Source organism: Pterocles gutturalis, unplaced genomic scaffold, assembly GCF_000699245.1.
Source record: "Pterocles gutturalis isolate BGI_N339 unplaced genomic scaffold, ASM69924v1 scaffold1726, whole genome shotgun sequence".
Classification (NCBI taxonomy): domain Eukaryota; kingdom Metazoa; phylum Chordata; class Aves; order Pterocliformes; family Pteroclidae; genus Pterocles; species Pterocles gutturalis.
The window spans coordinates 71877-92532 of NW_010097492.1; the positions used below are offsets into that span (position 1 = coordinate 71877).

The following is a 20656-nucleotide window of genomic DNA, read 5'->3' on the forward strand; positions in this document are numbered from 1 at the left end:
TGTATATCTGAAAGTCCAAGTCAGTTACAAACTCTACCACTCTCATAGCATGGTTGAGGGAAAGCTCAGTCCTTAAGGAAAAAGAAAACACAAGTAGTGCATTAACTCAACACAATGGCATCAGCAGCCCACCATTCACACACACAGAAGTTTTAAACAATACAGTGCATTTTGTATGCCAGCTGACATTAGGGTTTTATGTGCATTCAATAAATATTATGTAAACCAATCTTTTTTGGCATGGCATAAGCTACAATTCAGTTGGGGTGTAAATGGTGTCACCTGTTTTCAGAATGAAAATGGATCTTCCAATATTCAAAATACAATTTACATTCTAACAAACTAAAAACATTCAAGCACCATGTAAAGTGTTTGCTATTAATGTTTAAGTATGGGAATTTACAAGTAAAAGAATACAACAGAAGGGGTTTTTTTGTACAAGCAACAAATGAGAGTAACTGAAAAGCTGGAGTAAAATTATTGATACGAAGGAATTCATTTGCAATTTAACGTCAATCAGTCTTCCAAAAAACTATGACTAAGATTAGCTACTCTCCATTTATGGTTCATATAGTTCAGGGAATTGTTGGACTGCATGCATTTTTTCCTCTCTTCCCCCCAGAAGTAGCATCTATTCTGTCTGAAAATGGCACAACTGTAATGATGCATGACACACCTACTCTCATTTGCCAACTGTCATTTCAGTTGCTATCATGTTGTAATTCCAGCAAAAACAAATGCTTCTAGAATGTCAACAGAAGTACAAATGAACAAAAATTGATAAAATACAAAGGCAAAGGCATCATGATAGAAAAGTCATGAAGTTTCTGGTATTGTTTTGATTACTTCATTATACAGCTGATAACAGCAACGATACTGCTTATCCTAGGTATAATGGTTTTGCTCATCTGTTTTCTAGTTATCTTAGTTTTGTCAGACTGTCCACTTACATGAACAAAATTAATATTTGCCTTCTAACTTCATTTGACTGATTTTTTTGCTCCTTTCCACATGTGATGAGCTCCTCATATAGGGAGGGAAGGAGGAAAGGAAGTGGCTCTGATGCCTTTGACTTTGTTTTGCTCATCAGTGGTGCACACTGATTGCTGGAGATCTCTTAGCTTATGTAAAATTATGCTGAAGACTTAATTAGTGCAAGAACATATCAAAAAATGCCAGATAAAATATTGGTTCCTCATCTAAGATCACTGTTTTTCACTGTTATCTTCATAAACTGCAGGAAGAGAAGACAACAGATTGAGCAACGCAGTCAAGATGAGTTTTTATCCATCCACTCCTTACAAGCACTGCTTCATTTTAAAGAATGATTCAGACACATGATTGTTCTACCACACCTTAACGTGTTATCACACATCAAGTGAATTGTGGTAACTGACCATATGGATGAGGCTGCCATGAGCTAAAAACAATTTACACTGAAGCAGTTTAAATCTCTTCTGGTAAGGTTTACCTAGCACATTGTGCCTCACAGTGGCAAAGTTAATTACTGTAACTCAGCTGACGTGCCCGGTTGCATCTCTGAATCTTGACAAAGTTATACCATAAAAACTCAAATGCACTGTACCAGCTTCTGGCCAGTACACAAGAACATCCTACTCAGTTGCACAGTTGTGTAACATAATCATTCAGCTGCCCAAACCCAAGTTTGATTTCACAAGTATTGAGTGCTTTATTACAGCAACCTGAAGCATCCAAACAAATTGAACATCACCTTTATAATACAGTATATCATATGCATAAAAGTACCAGTATGATTTTCAGTTGCAAGTCTTGTGTTCTTCAACCTACGGCAAATATTTCCTGACCAAAATAAAAAGAATGCAGTGTGTGATTTTTCAGGATCTGGCATTTTACAGGATCTATTTTACACAGGCTGGTTTATTAACAATGTGCAAATAAACCTTTACTGAAGAGCTAATTGATTAATTATTTTTCAGCTAACTTTGAACTGGGGCACAAAGTACCTTCTGTGCTGTAAACATCATGAATTCTTCACAAATTGGAAGCTAAAAAGGCCTAAGGAACTGGGTACAAACTCTTCTCATACACAACCATGGCTGAGCTCAAGTCTTCCAAACCAAATTTGGAATAGTCTGTGTTTGGCATATGTCACTGTGCTGCTACAGAGCACAGGCTTAGAACACTGTGGTATACAGAAGCATACTTTTAGCTTTGAAACACGATGGCCTAATGAAAGCATGCAGCAGTATTTTCATCCGTAATAAGGTAGAATTCATTCTTAGTTTATTACCAGTGTTGACACAGACAGGTGAGCACTGTACAAGCAAAAGGGATTGTAAAAAATTACCTCAGATTAAACTCTCTGTAACACTCATGGTATCTCATTTAGTCACCTTAGGTTACTATTTCAAACAGCAATTTTTTGTAGACATAAGTTACCCTGAAAAAAAGCAGCAATTACAAATACCCTTCTCCTTGCTTTCAATACATTGCAAAATTTGTATTTGCATTTACCTGTCTTCTTTGCCAGTAGCTTACAAACTAGAAGCACAGGGAGCCTTTGTTTTCCAGCTAGCTGTGGCCAGGTTAAGTCAGCTCTGGCTCTTCAGTTTTTCTGGTTAAGTGTAACATTTCACACCATTACTAAGAGTCCTATAATTTGTTTAAAAGAACAGGTTTGTTTGTTTTTTTCTGAGCCACTAAGCAGTGACTAAAACCACAGGACTAAACACCAGTAGTTATTTACTTTCCTGTATACATTCTTCCCAAAATTAATCCTTTTACATTTTCAGATTTCATTTTCTGCTTTGCTCACTGCAAGAGGATAAGAAAGAATTTCATCCTTAATGTATTTATTTTTAGTGTAGCACAAGCAGAAACATCTTAACACATTTACCCCCACCCTTGCAATATGAAGATTGTTGACTGGCAAAGGCCGGGCAGATGGACTGAAAGGTTCCCCATGTTTCCTTCTCCTACAGCTGTTGGCTTGAGAGCCTGTTTTTAACCGAATGCAGCCCCTTCCCGATTTTCAGGTGTATCGTGGCATTTCACACTGTTCACAGCGATTTAGTGCTGGGTGATTTAGAAAGGTGCAGCTATCACAATTCCATGGAGCCCCTTCAAAATCTTCATCTCTTGGCTGAGTCCGTTGAGTCTGTTTGGAGCTGCTTTGATGCTCTAAAAAAACCCAAAGGAAAACATTTTATTTTGTTTCAGAAGAGAAGGATGATAGGGAAGATCATACTACAGGTTTGTCACCTCATTAAACATTGTATCTTAAAATAAACATGGAAACCTTGCCACTTACAGAACATTAAAGGTCTTTTGCTAAAGCAATTCAGTTTGTGAAATCTGAATATTTAAAGTATTTCACTTCTGCAAAGAGTCACTTAACCATACTACATTAAAAACAAAAAGCAGTCACCACTGTTAAGTCACTGATACTGATAAAGATTAATACCTTAAAACATACTGAAAGTTTGTTACTGACACTGCAATACCATTGTGTTAAGGAATGACTTCACAGGTTTACGTACAGCAGTCTATTAGCAAATTCTAAATTCCAATAACCCTACTTTACCCAAAGTGAAAGACTACTTCTAACTTAGTTCCTTCAAACAGTCTAGCAGATAATATATTTTCTTCATCTTTTTCTAGCATTTATCCAGGCTGAAGAAAATACAATATATAAAAAAAATGATAGGCCTGTTTCAAAACAAGACTAGTGTTTTTCTTCCTCATGGCTTTGCAGCTGGGATATGTCTATGTGAAGCAGCACTTAACTCTGTTTTCATTCATAAAATCAGTATGTATGCAAATCATCCATTAGGTATTAACCCATGGGAAGAATCTGTTTTCCAATGTCTCAGGTTATCTACTAAAAGTGACAAATACTCCTATGATGTGGAAACTCAACATTTTACAAAATGTTAATATTCAAAACAACATTAGCAGAAATACCTAGAAGGAAAGGTTAAGATACCCATCTGCTAAAGAAACATCTGTAGAACAGCTTAATTAAAAGAGAACTTACAATTGTAAAAAAGGGACTGCAATTTGTAATTCAAAGTGCACACATTGCTGTCATCTGCTAAGAAATCCAGCAGATGGCTGATGACAAAGTTAGTGCAAATAGTACTAACATTTGTCTTCAGAGACATATTTAAAGAAAATAAAAGTAATCTCCTTGCTTAGGTGTAAACCCTTTCTAGTCCAGGAGTTGCATAGTTACATTAACAGTTCTTGGCCACAAGAAGTCCTTTCTAAGCAACAAAGTAGTGTGGGCCCTAGGCTGCATTCATGGTGACTAGCCAGCCAGCAGCAGAGAGCAGACCCTTGTCTGCCCATACCTTCAACAGCACAGTATTAAGGAAATAGAATTTTTTAAGCAAAAAATATTTTTACAACTCCATGTTAAAAGCCAAGCTCAGAATACAGTACATCAGACCTCAAACTGATCTCTAATAAGTTGACAGACAAAACTGAAAAGCTACTCATAAAAGCTGTACAAATCCTTACAAGACATTATCTTTCCAATTGGCAAATAAAATCACTTATTTCATGCAAGTTTTGCACATTATTTTGCTTTGAAATAATAAATCAAATAGGCTAGTGTAAGAGAATCTCTTCAAGCACCACGAAGTAGCAGTGCCTTAAATCAACCACATGACTACTGTAATTTAACATTGGCAATTAACACTACTGCAATTTAACATGGAAACTGCCTTCATGCCACTACTCACCTGCTGCTACTGTCTTTCCTGGACACTACCACCTATGCAGGGAACATACTCCAGTATTGAGATTTTTGGAACCACAAGCAGTAGTTCTGGACCGTCTCTTTCTTTTAAATTTCTACATACAAAGCAGTCTATTATATAGCAGGGTAAAATACTTGCTTCAAAAGAGGGGGAAAAAATTCCTTATATGAATTCAAAATTCAGCTGCAAAAACCTTTGTGATGTGCTCATCAGTAACTAGAACTTATTAACAAAATTTGGATTTTCAAGCTGATTATATGATTACTGAGTCAGAAGAGTGACTTCTTTTCCACTAATAATTTTAGTACACCCTAGTTACCACAGGAAGAGACACAATGTAACAGATCTTACCACACATAACATTTTCAGAGAAAAGACCAGTGTTTTCTTTATATCAGAGCATTGGATCAGCAGAAAGATACAAAGTGTTTAAAAACTTCCACTAACATTTGAAACCACTCTCTTAACAGCTTTCAGGAAGGGGAAAAAAAAAAGGTTCAAAAATACCTGAGACAACAGGTAGGATTCAGCTCCAAAATCACCACCAAACATAGTGGAGTTCAGAGAGCTATGGGGCTATGCGGCCACTAGGTGTCTACCAGTGCCGAGCTGAGTCACTCTGGGATGTACCGACTGAATCTCCACTGGACAAAAAGTGAGACTGATATGTAAGCTACTGTGCATACACAAAATTTAAGTGTCCTAAGCTGGATATGAATCCTAGATACTATACAATTAGCACAGAAAATTACAGAAACCAGTAATGAACTTGTGGAAATGGCACACTTATCACTTTAACCTATTGTGAGGAAACATATCCTGTCTTGGTCCTTAAAATTTCTGAAGCACTTGTGCTAAAACTTCAGGGCTCCTGTGAAATTCATACTCTGCATAAAAAATACATAAAGTGTGACCGGACAAGTTAAAATGTAATTAAAAACTTTAATGCAAATTTTAAAAAGCTGCCATGACCAATTAAATTTGTATAAAAGATGCCAACTAAACTATAGAATCCTAACAACACATATTAGAAGACAGCTTAACAAACCTGACATAGAGCTTTTAACCTAGAAGTATTTAAAAAAAACCATAATTAGGAAGCTCAAGTTAACACATAAGAGTTTTTATACCTTCAACTAATTTTCGAATAGCGAATAACAGTATTTACAAATAACATATTAACAGAACATTCATTTGCAACAACTTGCGTGAGGAAAAGAAGTTGTATCTAGGATTACTGCACTTAAACAAAAATGTTCTGTTTTGGCTTATATAGAAAGAAAAGTTTTAATAATTAGAATTGCTTCCTGTCATCACAAGGTTTTTTTAAAAAAGAAGGTAAAAAAAACCCCTAAAATTTCTCAATGCAGATTAGGTAACTTGATGATGGTTTGTTGACCTACCCTTTTTATATGGCTTTGGTGGCACAACAGGACCAGGCTCTATGTTATCATAGAAGTTACATGTGGCTTTTGGATCGAAGTTCCCTGTCAGAAAAGAAAAGTAAGAAAGCGTAACTCAAAGGTTATTTATATGCCTATGCTAGTGATATGAACAAGTAGAGGCTTCAGATTTTACTATGACATATATCAGATTTTTCCTGAGTAGTCTTTTGTCACGTATTTTCAGTTTTGTGTTGATTCCAGTAATTTTTATCAGGCTAATCCCCATACTGAAGAATCAACTCCAGCTCAATGTTCTGTATTGTTTTAAAAATATGTGAAAAACATATAACTTTCTGTAGGACACATTATTGTTAAAAGAGACTATGCATATTCTAATATATTGGATTGCATTTATGTCAAGTTCCTCTTGCAAAAAGAGGATTTTTTTAAGACCTAAGTAAATTTCTGTATGCCAGCTTCTTGGTTGCAACCTGTAGCTCTGTTTTGTATTACTTGGTCAGTCTTTGTCAGCAACAAGTTAAAAATTTAAGTAAATAACTTTCATTAAGGAGTATTTTTTTTTTAAATTTGCTCTTGACAAAGTCACTTTTTTAAAATTTGCTCTTGACAAAGTCACTTTTAAGTCACCACTTTTGTGGTAATGTAATTTAACTTGGCCAACAGAAATACTGGCAAGTCTAGTTTATCAGGTTGCAACTGAAAAAGACACCTTTTAGAGAGAAACAGATATTGACAATCAAAATTGACCTTTAAAGAGTCCAAATGTCCACATTTAAGCATACACTATATTAGAATCATAGAACAATGTGGGTTAGAAAAGATCACAGAGCTCAGCCATAAACCACCATGTCCACCACTGAACCACATCCCTAAGTGCCACATCTACACACCTCTTCAATACCTCCAGGGATGGTGACTCCACCACTTCCCTGGGCAGCCTGTTCCAATGCCTGATAACCCTTTCAGTGAAGAAACTTGTCCTAATATCCAACTGACACCTCCCCTGGTGCAACCTAAGGCCACTTCCTCTTGTCCCATCACTTGCTACTTAGGAAAAAAAGAGACCAACACCCACCTTGCTACATCCTCCTTTCAGGTAGTTGTAGAGAGCAATGAGGTCTCCCCTCAGCCTCCTTTTCTCCAGGCTAAACAGCCCCAGTGCCCTCAGCCATTCCTCGTAAGACTTGCTCTCTAGACCCTTCACCAGCTTTGTTGCTCTCCTTTGAACACGCTCCAGTGCCTCAACATCTTTCCTGTAGTGACAGGCCCAAAACTGAACACAGTGTTTGAAGTGCAGCCTCACCAGTGCTGAGTACAAAGGGACAATCACTTCCCTAGTCCTGCTGGCCACACTATTTCTGGTACAAGCCAGGATGCCATCGGCCTTCTTGGCCACCTCGGCACACTGTCGGCTCATATTCAGCTGGCTGTCAACCAACACCCCTAGGTCCTTTTCCAGCAGACAGCTTTCCAAACACTCTTGCCCAAGCCTATAGCATTGCATGGGGTTGTTGTGACCAAGTGCAGGACCCAGCACTGAGCCTTGTTGAATCTCATACAGTTGGCCTCGATCCATCGATCCAGCCTGTCCAGGTCCCTCTGTAGAGCCTTCCTACCCTCAAGCAAATCAACACTCCTGCCCAACTTGGTGTTGTCTGCAACACTCCTGCTCTTATTTAAATTATGTTTTTAAAAAACTATCTATTGTATACCTCTAGATTGAAGGAGATCAACTTCTTTCAATGTACAGTCAACATTTATCTGGAGCTGTCTGTTGAGGCTTCTCAATCTGGTCATTTCCTCAGGCTAGAAAGAAAAACCCAAAACAGTAATTGTGGGAAAGTCAGTATCTTATCTGACACAGAAATAATATTGCTATATCTTTGCTAAACAGCTTTATTAGAAACTGAGTATACATAAGCACTGAAAGAAAATAGTCAAAATTCCAAGGTCTATCCTATCTCCCCCATCCAATTTATTCCCTCAAAAAACCACTCTTCTATTGGCAGTTGAGGAGTAAACCAAACCAACGAAAATGAACAAGTTACTTAATATTAAAATTCATTAGTAAGAAGACATAGCTGAGCTCAAGTTTATAAAACCATACACTTGAGAAAACTCTGTACAAATTGATGACTTGCTACATGAGTTTACATCCAGATGATCAGGAAACAGAATATGACCTGCAGTTCATGTTAATTATTACTTGATCATAACCAAATAAGGTCAAAAAAAATGAGCACACAAACGAGCTCCAACATGCCAAACCTTCTATCCCAGTTTATTTAAATCATTCAATGCTGCAAGACAGTAATTATTAACAGAACAATCAGTTATTTAAGTCCATATATTTGCATATCATTAAGAAACCCCAAGTTACTGGTATACAAAGTGTTCTTAATTCTAGCACTAATGATTATTAACTTGTATGTAGGAATAACTATCCTATCCTAGAATACATTCCAGCATCACAGAGTCACAAAAACAGAATGTCTGAGGTTGGAAGGGACATGTGGAGGTCATCTTGTTCAACCCCTCTGCCCAGATGGCAGATGGCTTTTGAGTCTCTCCAAGGGTGGGGACTCCACATCCGCTCTGGGCAAGGTGTGCCTGTGGATCAGTCAACCACACAGTAAAAAAGTGTTCCCTGATGTTCAGAGAGACCCTCCTGTGTTTTAGTTTGTGTCCATTGCTTCTGGTCCTGTCACTGGGCACCAGTGGAAAGAGTCTGTCTCCATCCTCTGCATTCTCCCTTCAGATATTTATATACATTGATAAGATCCTCCTGACCCTTCTCTTCTCCGGGCTGTATGTACAGTCTTAGCTCTCTTAGCCTGTTCTCATAAGAGAGATGCTCCAGTCCCTTAATCATTTATGGCCCTTCACTGGACTCTCCACTATGACCATGTCTCTCGTACTGAGGAGCCCACTCCTGGATGCCATACTCCAAGTGTGGCCTCACCAGTACTGAATAAAGGGAAAGGGTAACATGACTCCCCTTGCTGGCAACACTCCTAATGCAGCCCAGGATATCATTAGCCTTCTTTGCCACGCTGCTGGCTCATACTCAACTTGGTCTCCACCAAGACCACCACGGCCTTCTCTGTAAAACTACTCTCCAGCTGGTCAGCCCCAAGCTTATAGTGGTGCATGGGGTTGTTCCTCCCCAAGTGCAGGACTTACTACTTCCCCCTGCTGAATGGCATGAGGCTCCTGCCAGCCCATTTCCCCAGCTTGTTAAGGTCCCTCTGAATGGCAGCAAAACTCTCCCAGTTTTGTGTCATCCGCAAACTTGCTGAGGGTAGACTCCGCCCCACGATCCAGATCATTAAGCAATATGTTAATATGCAATCAGATTGATCCAGTATTGACTGCTGTAGTATACGGCTAGTTACTGGCCTCCAACCAGACTTTGTGCCACCCATTACAACACTCTTGGCCTGGCTGTTCAGACAATATCCACCTCACCATCTGCTCATCCAGACCATACTTCATCAGCTTCTCTATGACAATCACACAGGAGACAATGCTGGAAGCCTTACTGCAGCCTAGGAAGACACTAACCACTGCTCTCCCCTCATCTACGAAGCCAGTCTTTTCATCCTAGAAGTTTATCAAATTGGTTAAGCTTGACTTCTCCTTGGTGAATCCATGCTGACTACTGCTGATCCCTTTCTTGTCCTAAATGTGCCTGGAAATGGTCTCCAGGATTAGCTGCTCCATCACCTTCCCAGGGATCAAGTTGAGGCTGACCAGCCTGTAGTTCCCTGTGTTGTCCTTCTTGAAGACAGGAGTGACATCTGCTCTCGTCTAGTCTTTGGGCACTTCTTCCAAACATCATGATCAAAGATTATATAGACTGGCCTCGGAATGACATTTGCCAGCTCCCTCACCACTCGTGGGTGCATCCCATCCAGGACAATGAACTCATGTACGTCTGCTTTATTTAAGTACGTCCTGACCTGATCCTCTTCCACCAAGGGCATACCTTCATTGCTCCAGACTTTTCCCTGGGTCTCTGGGACTCGGGATTCCTTAAGGCCTGTAAAGACTGAGGCAAAGAAGGCACTCAGTATCTCAGCCTTTTCCATGTCCTGTGCAACCAGGTCCCCCATCTCATTAAGCAACAGGCCCATATTTCTGCTAGTCTTCCTCTTGTCACCTGTGCACTAACAGAAGCCCTTCTTTTTGTCGTCTGACATCCCATGCCAGATTCAACTCCAGTTGGGCTTTTGCTTTCCTAACATCATCCTTGCACACTCAGACAGTGCCTCCCAGGAACATACCTGCTAAATGCTGCCCTGAGACAGGTGAGATATAGAGCAGCCATACTAGTTAAGCAGCTACCAGTCCCTATTATGCCTTCCAGCCTACATTTGTGTGCGTTATGTCCATAAACACAGTGAGTACGTCTGAACTGCACAAAGTGAAAGTTATTCTTCAGTCAGATGAATTCTCTTATCAGAGCCATACAGATGTTTGGGCTAGAGTCACTTGCAGGTGCAAGTCACACAGATAGGAAGAATCAACAAGGAAAAGAGGAGAGAGAGGGGCCAACCATCTGAGCCAACACTGCGACTAAAAAGTTACCTGGCACATCCTGCACATACGAAATGGAAAACAGATTGTCTATGAGATGCAACTACTCAAACAACAAAATACCCCAACATAAAAAAAAAAATCCTTTTAAAAAAAAAGTGAAGCTTTGCTGTGTGAACACCAAGCTGCATATGGCTCAGGCTCTTTATTAAATAGACCCAGACATATACTTTTATAGGTTGTTAGGAAAGTATCTATTCAGCTCTGTGGTACAGAAAAGCACATGTATTCAAGTTTCAGAAATTCTGTTGCGAACACTAAGAAAGCTGGACACATACCTGTTTCTTAAATTATAAGAACTGGCTTACAACAAGCCAATAACCTACAAAAATTCACCTCCAAAGACTGAAGATTTTATACTACAAAATATTTCTTCTATACAACTTTAGCACACGAAAACATAAAAAATAAATTTGTATCTTGAATTAAAATACTAACAAATTGCTTACTGTTGGAATTGCAGTTGTACAGCTGACTCTTCGAAGCCGCCTCTGCATTAGATCATGCTCCATACCATTGACTTCAGCTTTCAGACGTTCAAGCTCGTCTTTCTCAAGCTTCAGTTCCTTTGCTAATCTCTCCATCCTTGCCCGTTGATGTAACAGCAAGGCTAATGTTTTACATGGAAGAAATAGTTACTAACGCACCTGGAAAACTGAATTCTTAACTTACGCGTAAGATTCATGAGTGACCTTTCTGGAAAAAAAAAGTGATCGTAAACATGCAGCCAAATACCAGTGTGAAGATGCTTTCATGCCAAATGAACTACAATTTAGAACAAAGTTCTTCTAGAATAAAAACACATTTTAGACAGTGACTTGAAGTTCATATTACCATTCTGGTCAAAGCTTCTTTTTTTTGCATTTGGTCTTTCTTGTCTCAAAAATACAAAGGCACCTGTACAAGGAGACAGCTTCTCAGGATGAAACAGCAACCTAGTTATATTAATACTGCACTGACAAAAAAATAATAAATACCAGAGGTAAGATCAGAAGCTAACACACACTTCATATCTGCTGCTCAATAGCAGCTGACAAACTAGCCTTAAGACATCAGCCAAATGTCAGTATTAAATTATTTTTTTCACTGCTACTACAGATTACGCTATAACAACTTTAAGTAGTCTTAGCTTTTCAGAGAGTACTGTAATTCTCAATAATATAAGTTCCCCAGGGCTCAAAGGCAAAACTATAGCACTTCAATAAAACAGACTAGAGAATCCATGAAATAAAAAGTGGGGGCAGCTCAGGTGCTTCAGAGGCTTTAATTCTACAACAGAGCTGATTTGCTGTCCTCTAACCTCTCCCTGCTGTTAATCATTCTCTCATATTTTTATCATGGTACTGATATTTACGATTCTCAGTCACAAGCTGATGTTGGGCTCCCAGAGCAGCCAAGGAAAGAATTTTGACTAGCTAGAAAATAATATTCAGTTTCAGCAAAAAATCGCAGAATTTCATCATGGTGCAAAACAGGCCAAATTAATTAGTGTGATGCTTATACCTTTCTGATATGGCTGGTTTTACCTGATGAAAGTCTACTAGAACAGAGAAAAATAAGAGAAATTTGCTGTGGGTATTCAGGTAAGCACATTGCTCATGTAACAATGTTCCAGCAAACTGTTCAAATGCATGAAGACATTGTAGAATCTGCAAAGTGCTATTTCATACAAAGCACCAGCCAGCACCTGCCCTTCTCTTCACCCTTATCCAACACAGGCAAAGAAAAACCACGTAATATCTCAACATTTGCATGCTAGCTAAAAAAAAAGTTAGAAAAATAAGCAACAATATGACACATCTTACTGGGGGATAAAAAAAAAAATCAGAAGCATAAAAATGACAGTGTTTATTAGATTTCAGTATTCTGTGCAAAAATGTAGCGCTACACTTTGGATTCTGTATGGATCCACCAATTCATGGCCAAAGAATAAACACTGAAAATCCTATCCAAGAAGAACATCAGACGTTTTTATAATATAGGCACCAGTATTACTGAACAAAACTGCTCTCTATGTTTTGAAGTAGCAAAACTAATCCAAGTAGAGTTTAAGAGATCACAACATTAAAAAAAAAAAAAGTACAGATACCAGGCTGTATGATTTTCTACTATTACTATCAATCAAATCTTGTCTTTGTGTAACTCCTCAAATTAACATCTGATACCATTACATTACATAGCTTCGCATTATATTCTAGTACAACACATCAAATATCACAGAATGTTAGAGACTGGAAGGGACCTCGAAAGATCATCTAGTCCAATCCCCCTGCCAGAGCAGGAACACCTGGATCAGATCACACAGGAACGCATCCAGGCGGGCTTTGAATGTCTCCAGAGAAGGAGACTCCACAAGTCCTCTGGGCAGCCTGTTCCCGTGCTCTGTCACCCTCACTGTGAAGAAGATTTTTCTTATATTCAAGTGGAAATATGATTCAAACTACAAAGAAACAATGGAAGTACAGACACAAAAAGGGTTTTGCTAACACTTTGCACAACTGTTCATATTCAAAAGAAAATTAAATAAACTTGTTGCCTATTTTAAGCTGTTAATTATACTCTTGTTTATGACGCCTCTGTGGTAGTAAAGAATATAACGTTTATTCTTCTACAATTTATTTCTATCAAGAGCTCAGACTGCAGCAATACCAAAGGCTATACTAAAGTCCCAGCTGTGGTAGGTATTGCCACAAAAGCAGATGCCCCAAAAAGCATACACTAACTAGTTTTATTGGGTTTGTTTTCCAAATACACAAATCTAGTCAAAGATACAAAGGCAAAACCAGACTTCTAGGTTTCACAATATGTTTTTCTCATTTATGTGAAGCTACTTATAGTCTTCTCATGTAACTGACAATCTTCAATGAAGCAGTAATAGGAACACTACTGAACAAAGTACATGGCCTACGGGTTACATACCCAATAGTGTTTGTTCTCTCCACATAACATTTCTAATTGGGTCTAGCAGGTACAGAACAGATCTTTGTTGATGAGTTAAAATAGCTCAAAAGACAAAAAGTGAAACAAGAAATCAAGTACTACAGGGCTGCATTATAACCATTATTTCAGCTCTCTAAAGTGAAAGGAAGGCTAGAAGGAGCAATGGATGAATAGACTCTCTTTTCCAAACACACATCTAGAAACAAAGCACATCCTTTAAATAATTACTGCTGACTATCATTCTGTCATTACCCCACCTGATTGGTTTGAATGCTTGCAGACTGATTCAGTTGCTCAATTTTAAATGTTTCAAATATATAAAGTGGATTACTGTGAGAAAAGTAGTTTTGAGGTAAAGGTTAGATTTCACCTTTTTTTTTTTTTTACTAAATTACTTAATTCTTCATTTATACGTGGCACTAAGACCAACTGCATTCTAGCCGTAGGCAGCAGAACATACATCCTAAAATTTGTCTGCCAATCTCTTCCTCCTCTTTGAAAACTCTAAGTAGAAGAAGTGAACTTTTGATTGAGTTTTTCAAAATAATTATTTTAATACCTTTCAAAACAAAAATATGATTTGTATGAACACTTCAAGTAATTTTAGCTGCAATCCTACCTCTCTCTCCTCTTAATAAATAAATTACTGAATTGGATTAAAATTCCCTGCAAATGTTAGCGCTTCAGGTTTTATAAAGCACCCAAGTACAGAATACAAAAAAATAATAAAGTCCACATGTAAATTTATGACAGTTCTTCAAAGCAGAATTTGCAAATCAGTCACACAGTAAATGAACAAACCACTTACTCTTGTTACTGCAGTGTTTTCTTTTAAGATTTCCCCTAACATCAAAAGCATAGCAACTTTAAGAACCTCAGAAATTCTTTATGTATTAGACTGAAATTTGGCAAACTTTTTAAAAAAATAAGAACAAATTCTCTCATTAGCTGATTTTTGGTGCAATTTCTATTCTTTTCTGTACAGGTTCAAAAATTCTCACTTAGTAAGTAGCAAAAAAATGCATTTTACAATAATACAATTTGCAGGGTGAAACCTTTACCTTGAGTGTAAGCATAGTCGTCTGATCCAGAACTAGAACTTCTCTGATACTTATGGCTTCCTTTTTCTCCTCCAGATCCTGGGATTACAGAAATAGGCTGAATAGGTTCTGGTGCTGCAGAACGCTCTTCTTGGTCCACTAAATTCAAAAGATTCTCAGTTGGTGCTCGACCTACTGTGATTTTAAAAATGGTTGGGTTTGGCTGAGATACCATTACCCGAGGAGACTGTGTTGGCGCACCTGTAGGTCCAGCTGGTTGAGTGTAGGTAATATATACTGGATTAACACTAAACGGAGGTTTGGGTTGACCCGACATACCTCTTGACGGAGAGCTTGAAGGAGGAGTAGTGGGTGCATACAGGGGGTGCTGGTTTCGTTGAGATGGTTGATTACTTATTGGTGAAGGACTTCTATTGATTGCAGTCCCAGGTCTTTGTGGTGGCTCAACTGTAATTTCTATTTTATTCATGGAACCTTTGGATAAACTAGGTCCAGCAAAAGGAGGAAGATATGATACAGAGTGACCGCCTTGTTTTTGAAAAGTCTGGGATGCTTGCTGATATGGATGAGGTGGGACAGTTGAAGGACTAGGAGGCATGAAAACATGTGAACTCTGATGACCCAACTGAGGAGGCTGAACTTGGTGCTGAGGAGAGCCAAAGGGGGAGGGACATTGAGATGCCGGTGGCGATCGAAAAGCTGACTGAGGAATCTGGGGTTGTTTAGGAGAATACTGAGAAGGTTGGTAGTTCTGTTGATGTGGATACACAGGTAGAGGACGGGGAGTATAATGTGGAACTGGGCCCTGTGGCGATGAATGCCACTGTGTATTCTGAGGAGTCTGTCGTCCTGAAGAACTTTGAGATGTTTGTCTTACATAAATAGAGCCAGGAGTCCCATAAAGATTGCTTGGAATCTGTGGAAGAATTTGTAGAGCTCTGGGTACACTCTGTCCAGAGGGGAGGTTTTGTGATACTGTAACAGTAATGGGATTTGTACTGTACCGAGGTATGTGCATATACGTGGGAGGAGGGCCTTGCATAGCAGACGTGTTCATTCCTGGTTGTATGGAAGATGGCTGTGGAGGTGGCTGTGGAGGAGGAGTAGCTGCATTTCTGTTCTGGTCATTCATGAAAAATGGATTGTAACTAGGAGAAGCTGCCACAACAGCGGGAGCAGAATGCGGTTCTTGAACTAAACATATCAACTGTTTACCTGCTGTGCGTTGTGGATCAATATGTCCATCACTTGAACTGTGTACCAGTGTACGACCACCATTAAGTTGAGCTCCATCCCCTGCATGATAGCTGGTATGAGGATGAATACCCAGATTAATGTGCAAAAGGCTATTTCTATTCATTCTGGTGTCATCAGGGCTGTGGTACTCCATATATAAGTATTTGTTGCTCTCCTGTGCGAGGGCTCGACAACAGGCATCTAGGTTGTTGTTGTTCTACGAGTAAGAATGGACATCTATTATTGCCAAATAGCAGAAGAAAAAGCCACTGCTCAGTGTTCAATAAGCATTCAACTGAAGCTGCCATCATGCCTACCTTGAACACAACTAGGGATAACGTTTCACAGACATGAATTTTGATATAAAGGTAATACCTACCCAGTCATACAATGCAAGTAGTTCATAGCTCATGCTGCATCGAGCAAAATGCTACAGTAACACTAGCTACAGTATGAGATATTAAAAAAATCAAGTCCAGTTTTAGTAAAAGCAATGGTTCGAACTCTTGGCATCTTCTTCAAGGAACAGGTATGTTCAATTAACCATTTCTAGCAAAATCGCAAATTAAACTAGATCAAAATTGCAAACTCTGAAAAGTCAAAACAAAAATGAAGATGACATTTTAATGTTTACCTGAGTGTTTACTGTTTTCACCTTTATTTTACCATTTACCTGAAAGCTTAAAAGCCCAACATTTGAAACCAGCTTCTCTTGGTAGAACAGAATTTAGTGCCTTAAAAGTGAAGACAGAATAAGTATTGCTCGGAAAAGTACTGGCAATTCCATAAAATACCTTACAATTCTGACATAAGTTCAACTGCCTTTAAGAATTTCAGGCTCAAGGCTAACAAAAGGTTTATTCATACATCAGTGAGGAAACCAAATAACCCCTATAAATGTTTGATCTGTTCTGGGGTGCCAGCAGCTGAAACTATACAGACAATAAATTATTAATATAATAATGGGGAATTATTATATAATAATTATGGGGAATTCCCTTTCCCTTCTTCCCATTCCCACTCATTTTACCTTAAACTAGTCTCATTAAAAGAATGACACAAATGATAGCTTTTCCAAAAGAGTAAAATCACTAGAAAGCATTCCAGATTGTGGATTTTTTTTTTCTCCCCAGTTTCTCATGCAACAGCCCCTGTCAGCTGTGGTTCAGGCTTTAATTCAAGCACTAGTTAAAGAAAAAACTTTAAGTTCAACTACATCTGGCCCTCAGCACCCTAACTTTTTAAAATGTGATCCAAGACGGCTACCTTCTGTAACATACAGCACCTCCTACATATTTATATACATATACACGCACACACCCCTGCCTTCCTTAGTGTGCTAACTTTACCATCCTAAGGAATACACGTTAATTATGGTTTCACTTCTATTTTAAACACTATCACTACGTAAAGTTTGTATACATATTAATACTCATGTGGCCTTGCAATACAATTTTCACCAGCCTATCCATTGGTTGAAAAGTCACAGTTACATTTCTTTTCTAAAGGACTGATATCTAGTCAGTCTTCATACTAAAGTGAAGATGACTTTCCAAAAACTCCACGTGATTTCACTATCAGATGAACACACACATTCAGCATCTTTTTCAGATGAAGACTTACTATTAAACGTGACAGAAGAGTCCAGCACCCACTCACTGGCTCTCCCTCTATGGATACTTCTCCCTGACAACTTCCCCTTCATGCCAAGCTCCCCTTCTAGATTCCAATGCTCAATGGGAATATCCAGACATATCCCAGAAAAATTTTAAACCAGAACATGTGGGAACTAGACCCTGTAATAATAACCAGCACCACAGTGCCAAGACAGCAGTCACAGAAAAGTCAACCACTTGTCATCTGAACAGGACTTCATAAAGAGTCATAGAACCATACAGAATCATAGAATGGTTTGAGTTGGAAAGGACCTTAAAGATCATCCCCTCCTGCCATGGGCAGGGACACCCTCCCTTAGGTTCCTTCCATCAGGGCAGAAGGAGAGAGAACGCAGATAGGACAGGCCCTAAGCTGATTTTCTCAGGGTATGGAATTTATTTGCCATTTCAAAGGACCCTTAATTTTTGATAGGTGCAAAACTCACACTGGTTTAGAGCATGTATTGCACAAGGTTAATGGAGCCCAGCTCATGCACCTTAAAACAAATATAAAGTGCGTTTTGAAACAAATTTTACACTTAAAAAAATGACAGATATTTGCAATGTAATGTTAACTAGCTATCCAGAACACCATATTAGAGAAAACCACATGCTTCTGCAGCATTAGGGGTTCTTTAATTTCTTCAATTTAAAGATGTCTGTGACTTAATCATAGTTCATCAAAAGGATCGTGTACTTAATAGTACCTAAGAGACGACTGCCAGGATAAATAAAGCTTTACATTACAGGGCTTCCTCTGTTTTACATTTGTCTGAAAGCAATTCATTTTTATTTGTAGTGGTTTAGAAGACACACAATGCAAAAAATTACAGCCACAGGTATAAGTAAACCTGCTCTTCTGCCAGGGACAGGTAGGATGCAAACACAGCTTCGCTACTTTCATATGCAGCAGTTTATCACATTAGGTTCCACCTTAGCCACAGCTACACAAGGCCAAACCAGATCTTACATCTTTCTCTTACACTCCTGAATCTTCCCATTAATGGAAGGTATTCCCAGATGACCATGACTTTTAAAAATTATGTGTGGTCACCTATAAGCATTTCCAATTTGTGATTTTTAGATGAAAGTGGAAGAAAGAAAAGCAAGGGGAAACAAAAAAAAAAAAAAAAGAAAAGCAAAAAAAGAGTAACTGCCACCTGACTTGGAAACAGAAGTAAAAATAAACCTTTGGACAGGTTTGGCAAAAAGATGCCATGAAGACAGAAAGCCTTTAGATTCCTAGCTAAGGCCTGTTCCTTATCTTGTAAGAATGAGTCATTGCTTGCTAAAATGTCCTCCAGTACATGTATGTCATTTCTGTAGCCATCATCAATAATCATCTCATTAGCCACTTTCCGTATTCCCTGTACGCATACAGTCACAGGTCGCATACACAACGAAGAACAGTCAGTGGGAAAACCCCCACAAACATAAATGAAGAAGGATAAAAATCTTTGTACATAAAAGACAGGACAAAAATGCAAGTAGTGAAGTCTTCCACCCTTTCAAAATGAAACCAAAAGAATGAAAATCTTTGCCCCACGTATACTACTAAAAAAGAATTTTCATACTACAAAAAATAAAATACAGAGACTCTTGAAAACTCTTTACCATACCTGAAGCATGCATTGAGATACCACCCCTTCAGGTATCTCAGGGAAACGTTGTCGGAGATCATGGAGTACTTGCATGTCAAGTTGTTGACTGCCCTGCGCCATGCCAGATTGATGATGTTCCAGATTACCAGAAAATGGAATTCAACAGGCCTTCCAATGATTATGGTCTTCTGAGGCTTCTGGCATTTTCTGCAAGAAAGAAAAATCAATTATCTTTTAAGCCACCACAACAACGTTTTCTCCTTCCCCAGCTGCATGTGAAAAAGAACTACTGTATTACATTTTTAGATCTAGATATCAAGAGAGACAACAGCTTATACACAAGAGTGGGAATCATGTCTCAAATTCCAATATTAAACACTTATCACAGGTGTGTCTATATGACGTACCACTGGGTCTTTACATAGTCCCATTATGGTACCATGTAGGCATAACTTAAATTAATCTGGCCTGCATACAATAGAACTGTTATATATTTACTCCCTAGTGAAATTCTTAACAGTTTGTAGAAAACTGTGAAGTTATCACAAAGCATACATGTGTCTGTTATTTACAACATGCTAGAAATGACAGGCCAGAAAACTAAGAAGCACAATTATCCAAAAATACTCCCCTAGTAATAGGGCTTAAACTCTTTTCTCTTTACATCACTACAAATCCAAGAAGTTGTAAGCAATTTTTGTGAAACACAACAAGAGTTAAACAGAATTTAAAGAGTTATTTTTAGGATTATGATAAGCATCTATTTAAGATTTCTGTAAAGCACCTATTACATTCATACTAACATGATTAGTGACAAAAAAATCCTCTTTCCATTTCACAATTCTTGTACTCAACTGCAAAAAGATTCTATCCGAACTTCAAACCCAAGGGCTACTAGAAGGTAAATATAGTCTGAGTCAACAAATGCTTTTCTCACTTGTGGCTTCTGATCACAGCACTAACCAAAAAGCAGCTGGTGTCTAAGTAAAGATTCACAAAGATTCTGTATGAAGGTTGTGCATGACATAGGCCCTGTAACACATCTTTATTGCTAAGCTTCAAAAGCCTTTCCAACATTACTACTCAGTTGAATTCTCAACTGTAGCGAATGTAGTACTGCATTCAAAAATGGAAAGCCAAACACCAGCAGAGTTGGTGTTCAGGTAATAAACTGGCTACACAAAGTCCCAAATTTAAACCACGCTTATCTCAACCTAAGTGCAATTGTGTGTAGCACATAGCACAGGTATTCCAGTCAGCTTTTCACTTGTTAGCTCAACTTTTAATAGCAGTCTAAAGCAGTACAACAGATATAAACACAAACATACACATACACTAATAACTTGCACTAATAAACTCCACTAGTTTCCCATATCTTCCTAAGAGTGTCTCTCAGTTTTCATAGGCAAGCAA

The 20656-nt window shown here is 38.4% G+C and overlaps 1 protein-coding gene across 1 annotated transcript; it reads right to left on the reverse strand.

Moving 5' to 3' along the window:
• Positions 1 to 2466: 2466 nt before the first annotated feature.
• On the reverse strand, positions 2467 to 19363 carry TAB3 (TGF-beta activated kinase 1/MAP3K7 binding protein 3). The gene is made up of 6 exons (XM_010074312.1): positions 19262 to 19363; positions 14752 to 16204; positions 11200 to 11360; positions 7864 to 7957; positions 6149 to 6232; positions 2467 to 3162 (listed from the first exon to the last, which is right to left on the reverse strand). The coding sequence occupies exons 1-6, from the start codon at positions 19361 to 19363 to the stop codon at positions 3014 to 3016; spliced, it is 2043 nt and encodes a 680-aa protein (XP_010072614.1). The 3' UTR covers positions 2467 to 3013.
• Positions 19364 to 20656: the final 1293 nt, after the last annotated feature.

Coding starts and splice junctions, on each gene's coding strand:
- TAB3 (XM_010074312.1), bottom strand. CDS start 19,363: ATGGCGCAGGGCAGTCAACAACTTGACATGCAAGTACTCCATGATCTC. Junction 16,205..19,261: donor TATCTCAATGCATGCTTCAG/GTATGGTAAAGA, acceptor TCTTACTCGTAG/AACAACAACAACCTAGATGC. Junction 3,163..6,148: donor ACCAAAGCCATATAAAAAGG/GTAGGTCAACAA, acceptor GGGTTTTTTTAG/AGCATCAAAGCAGCTCCAAA.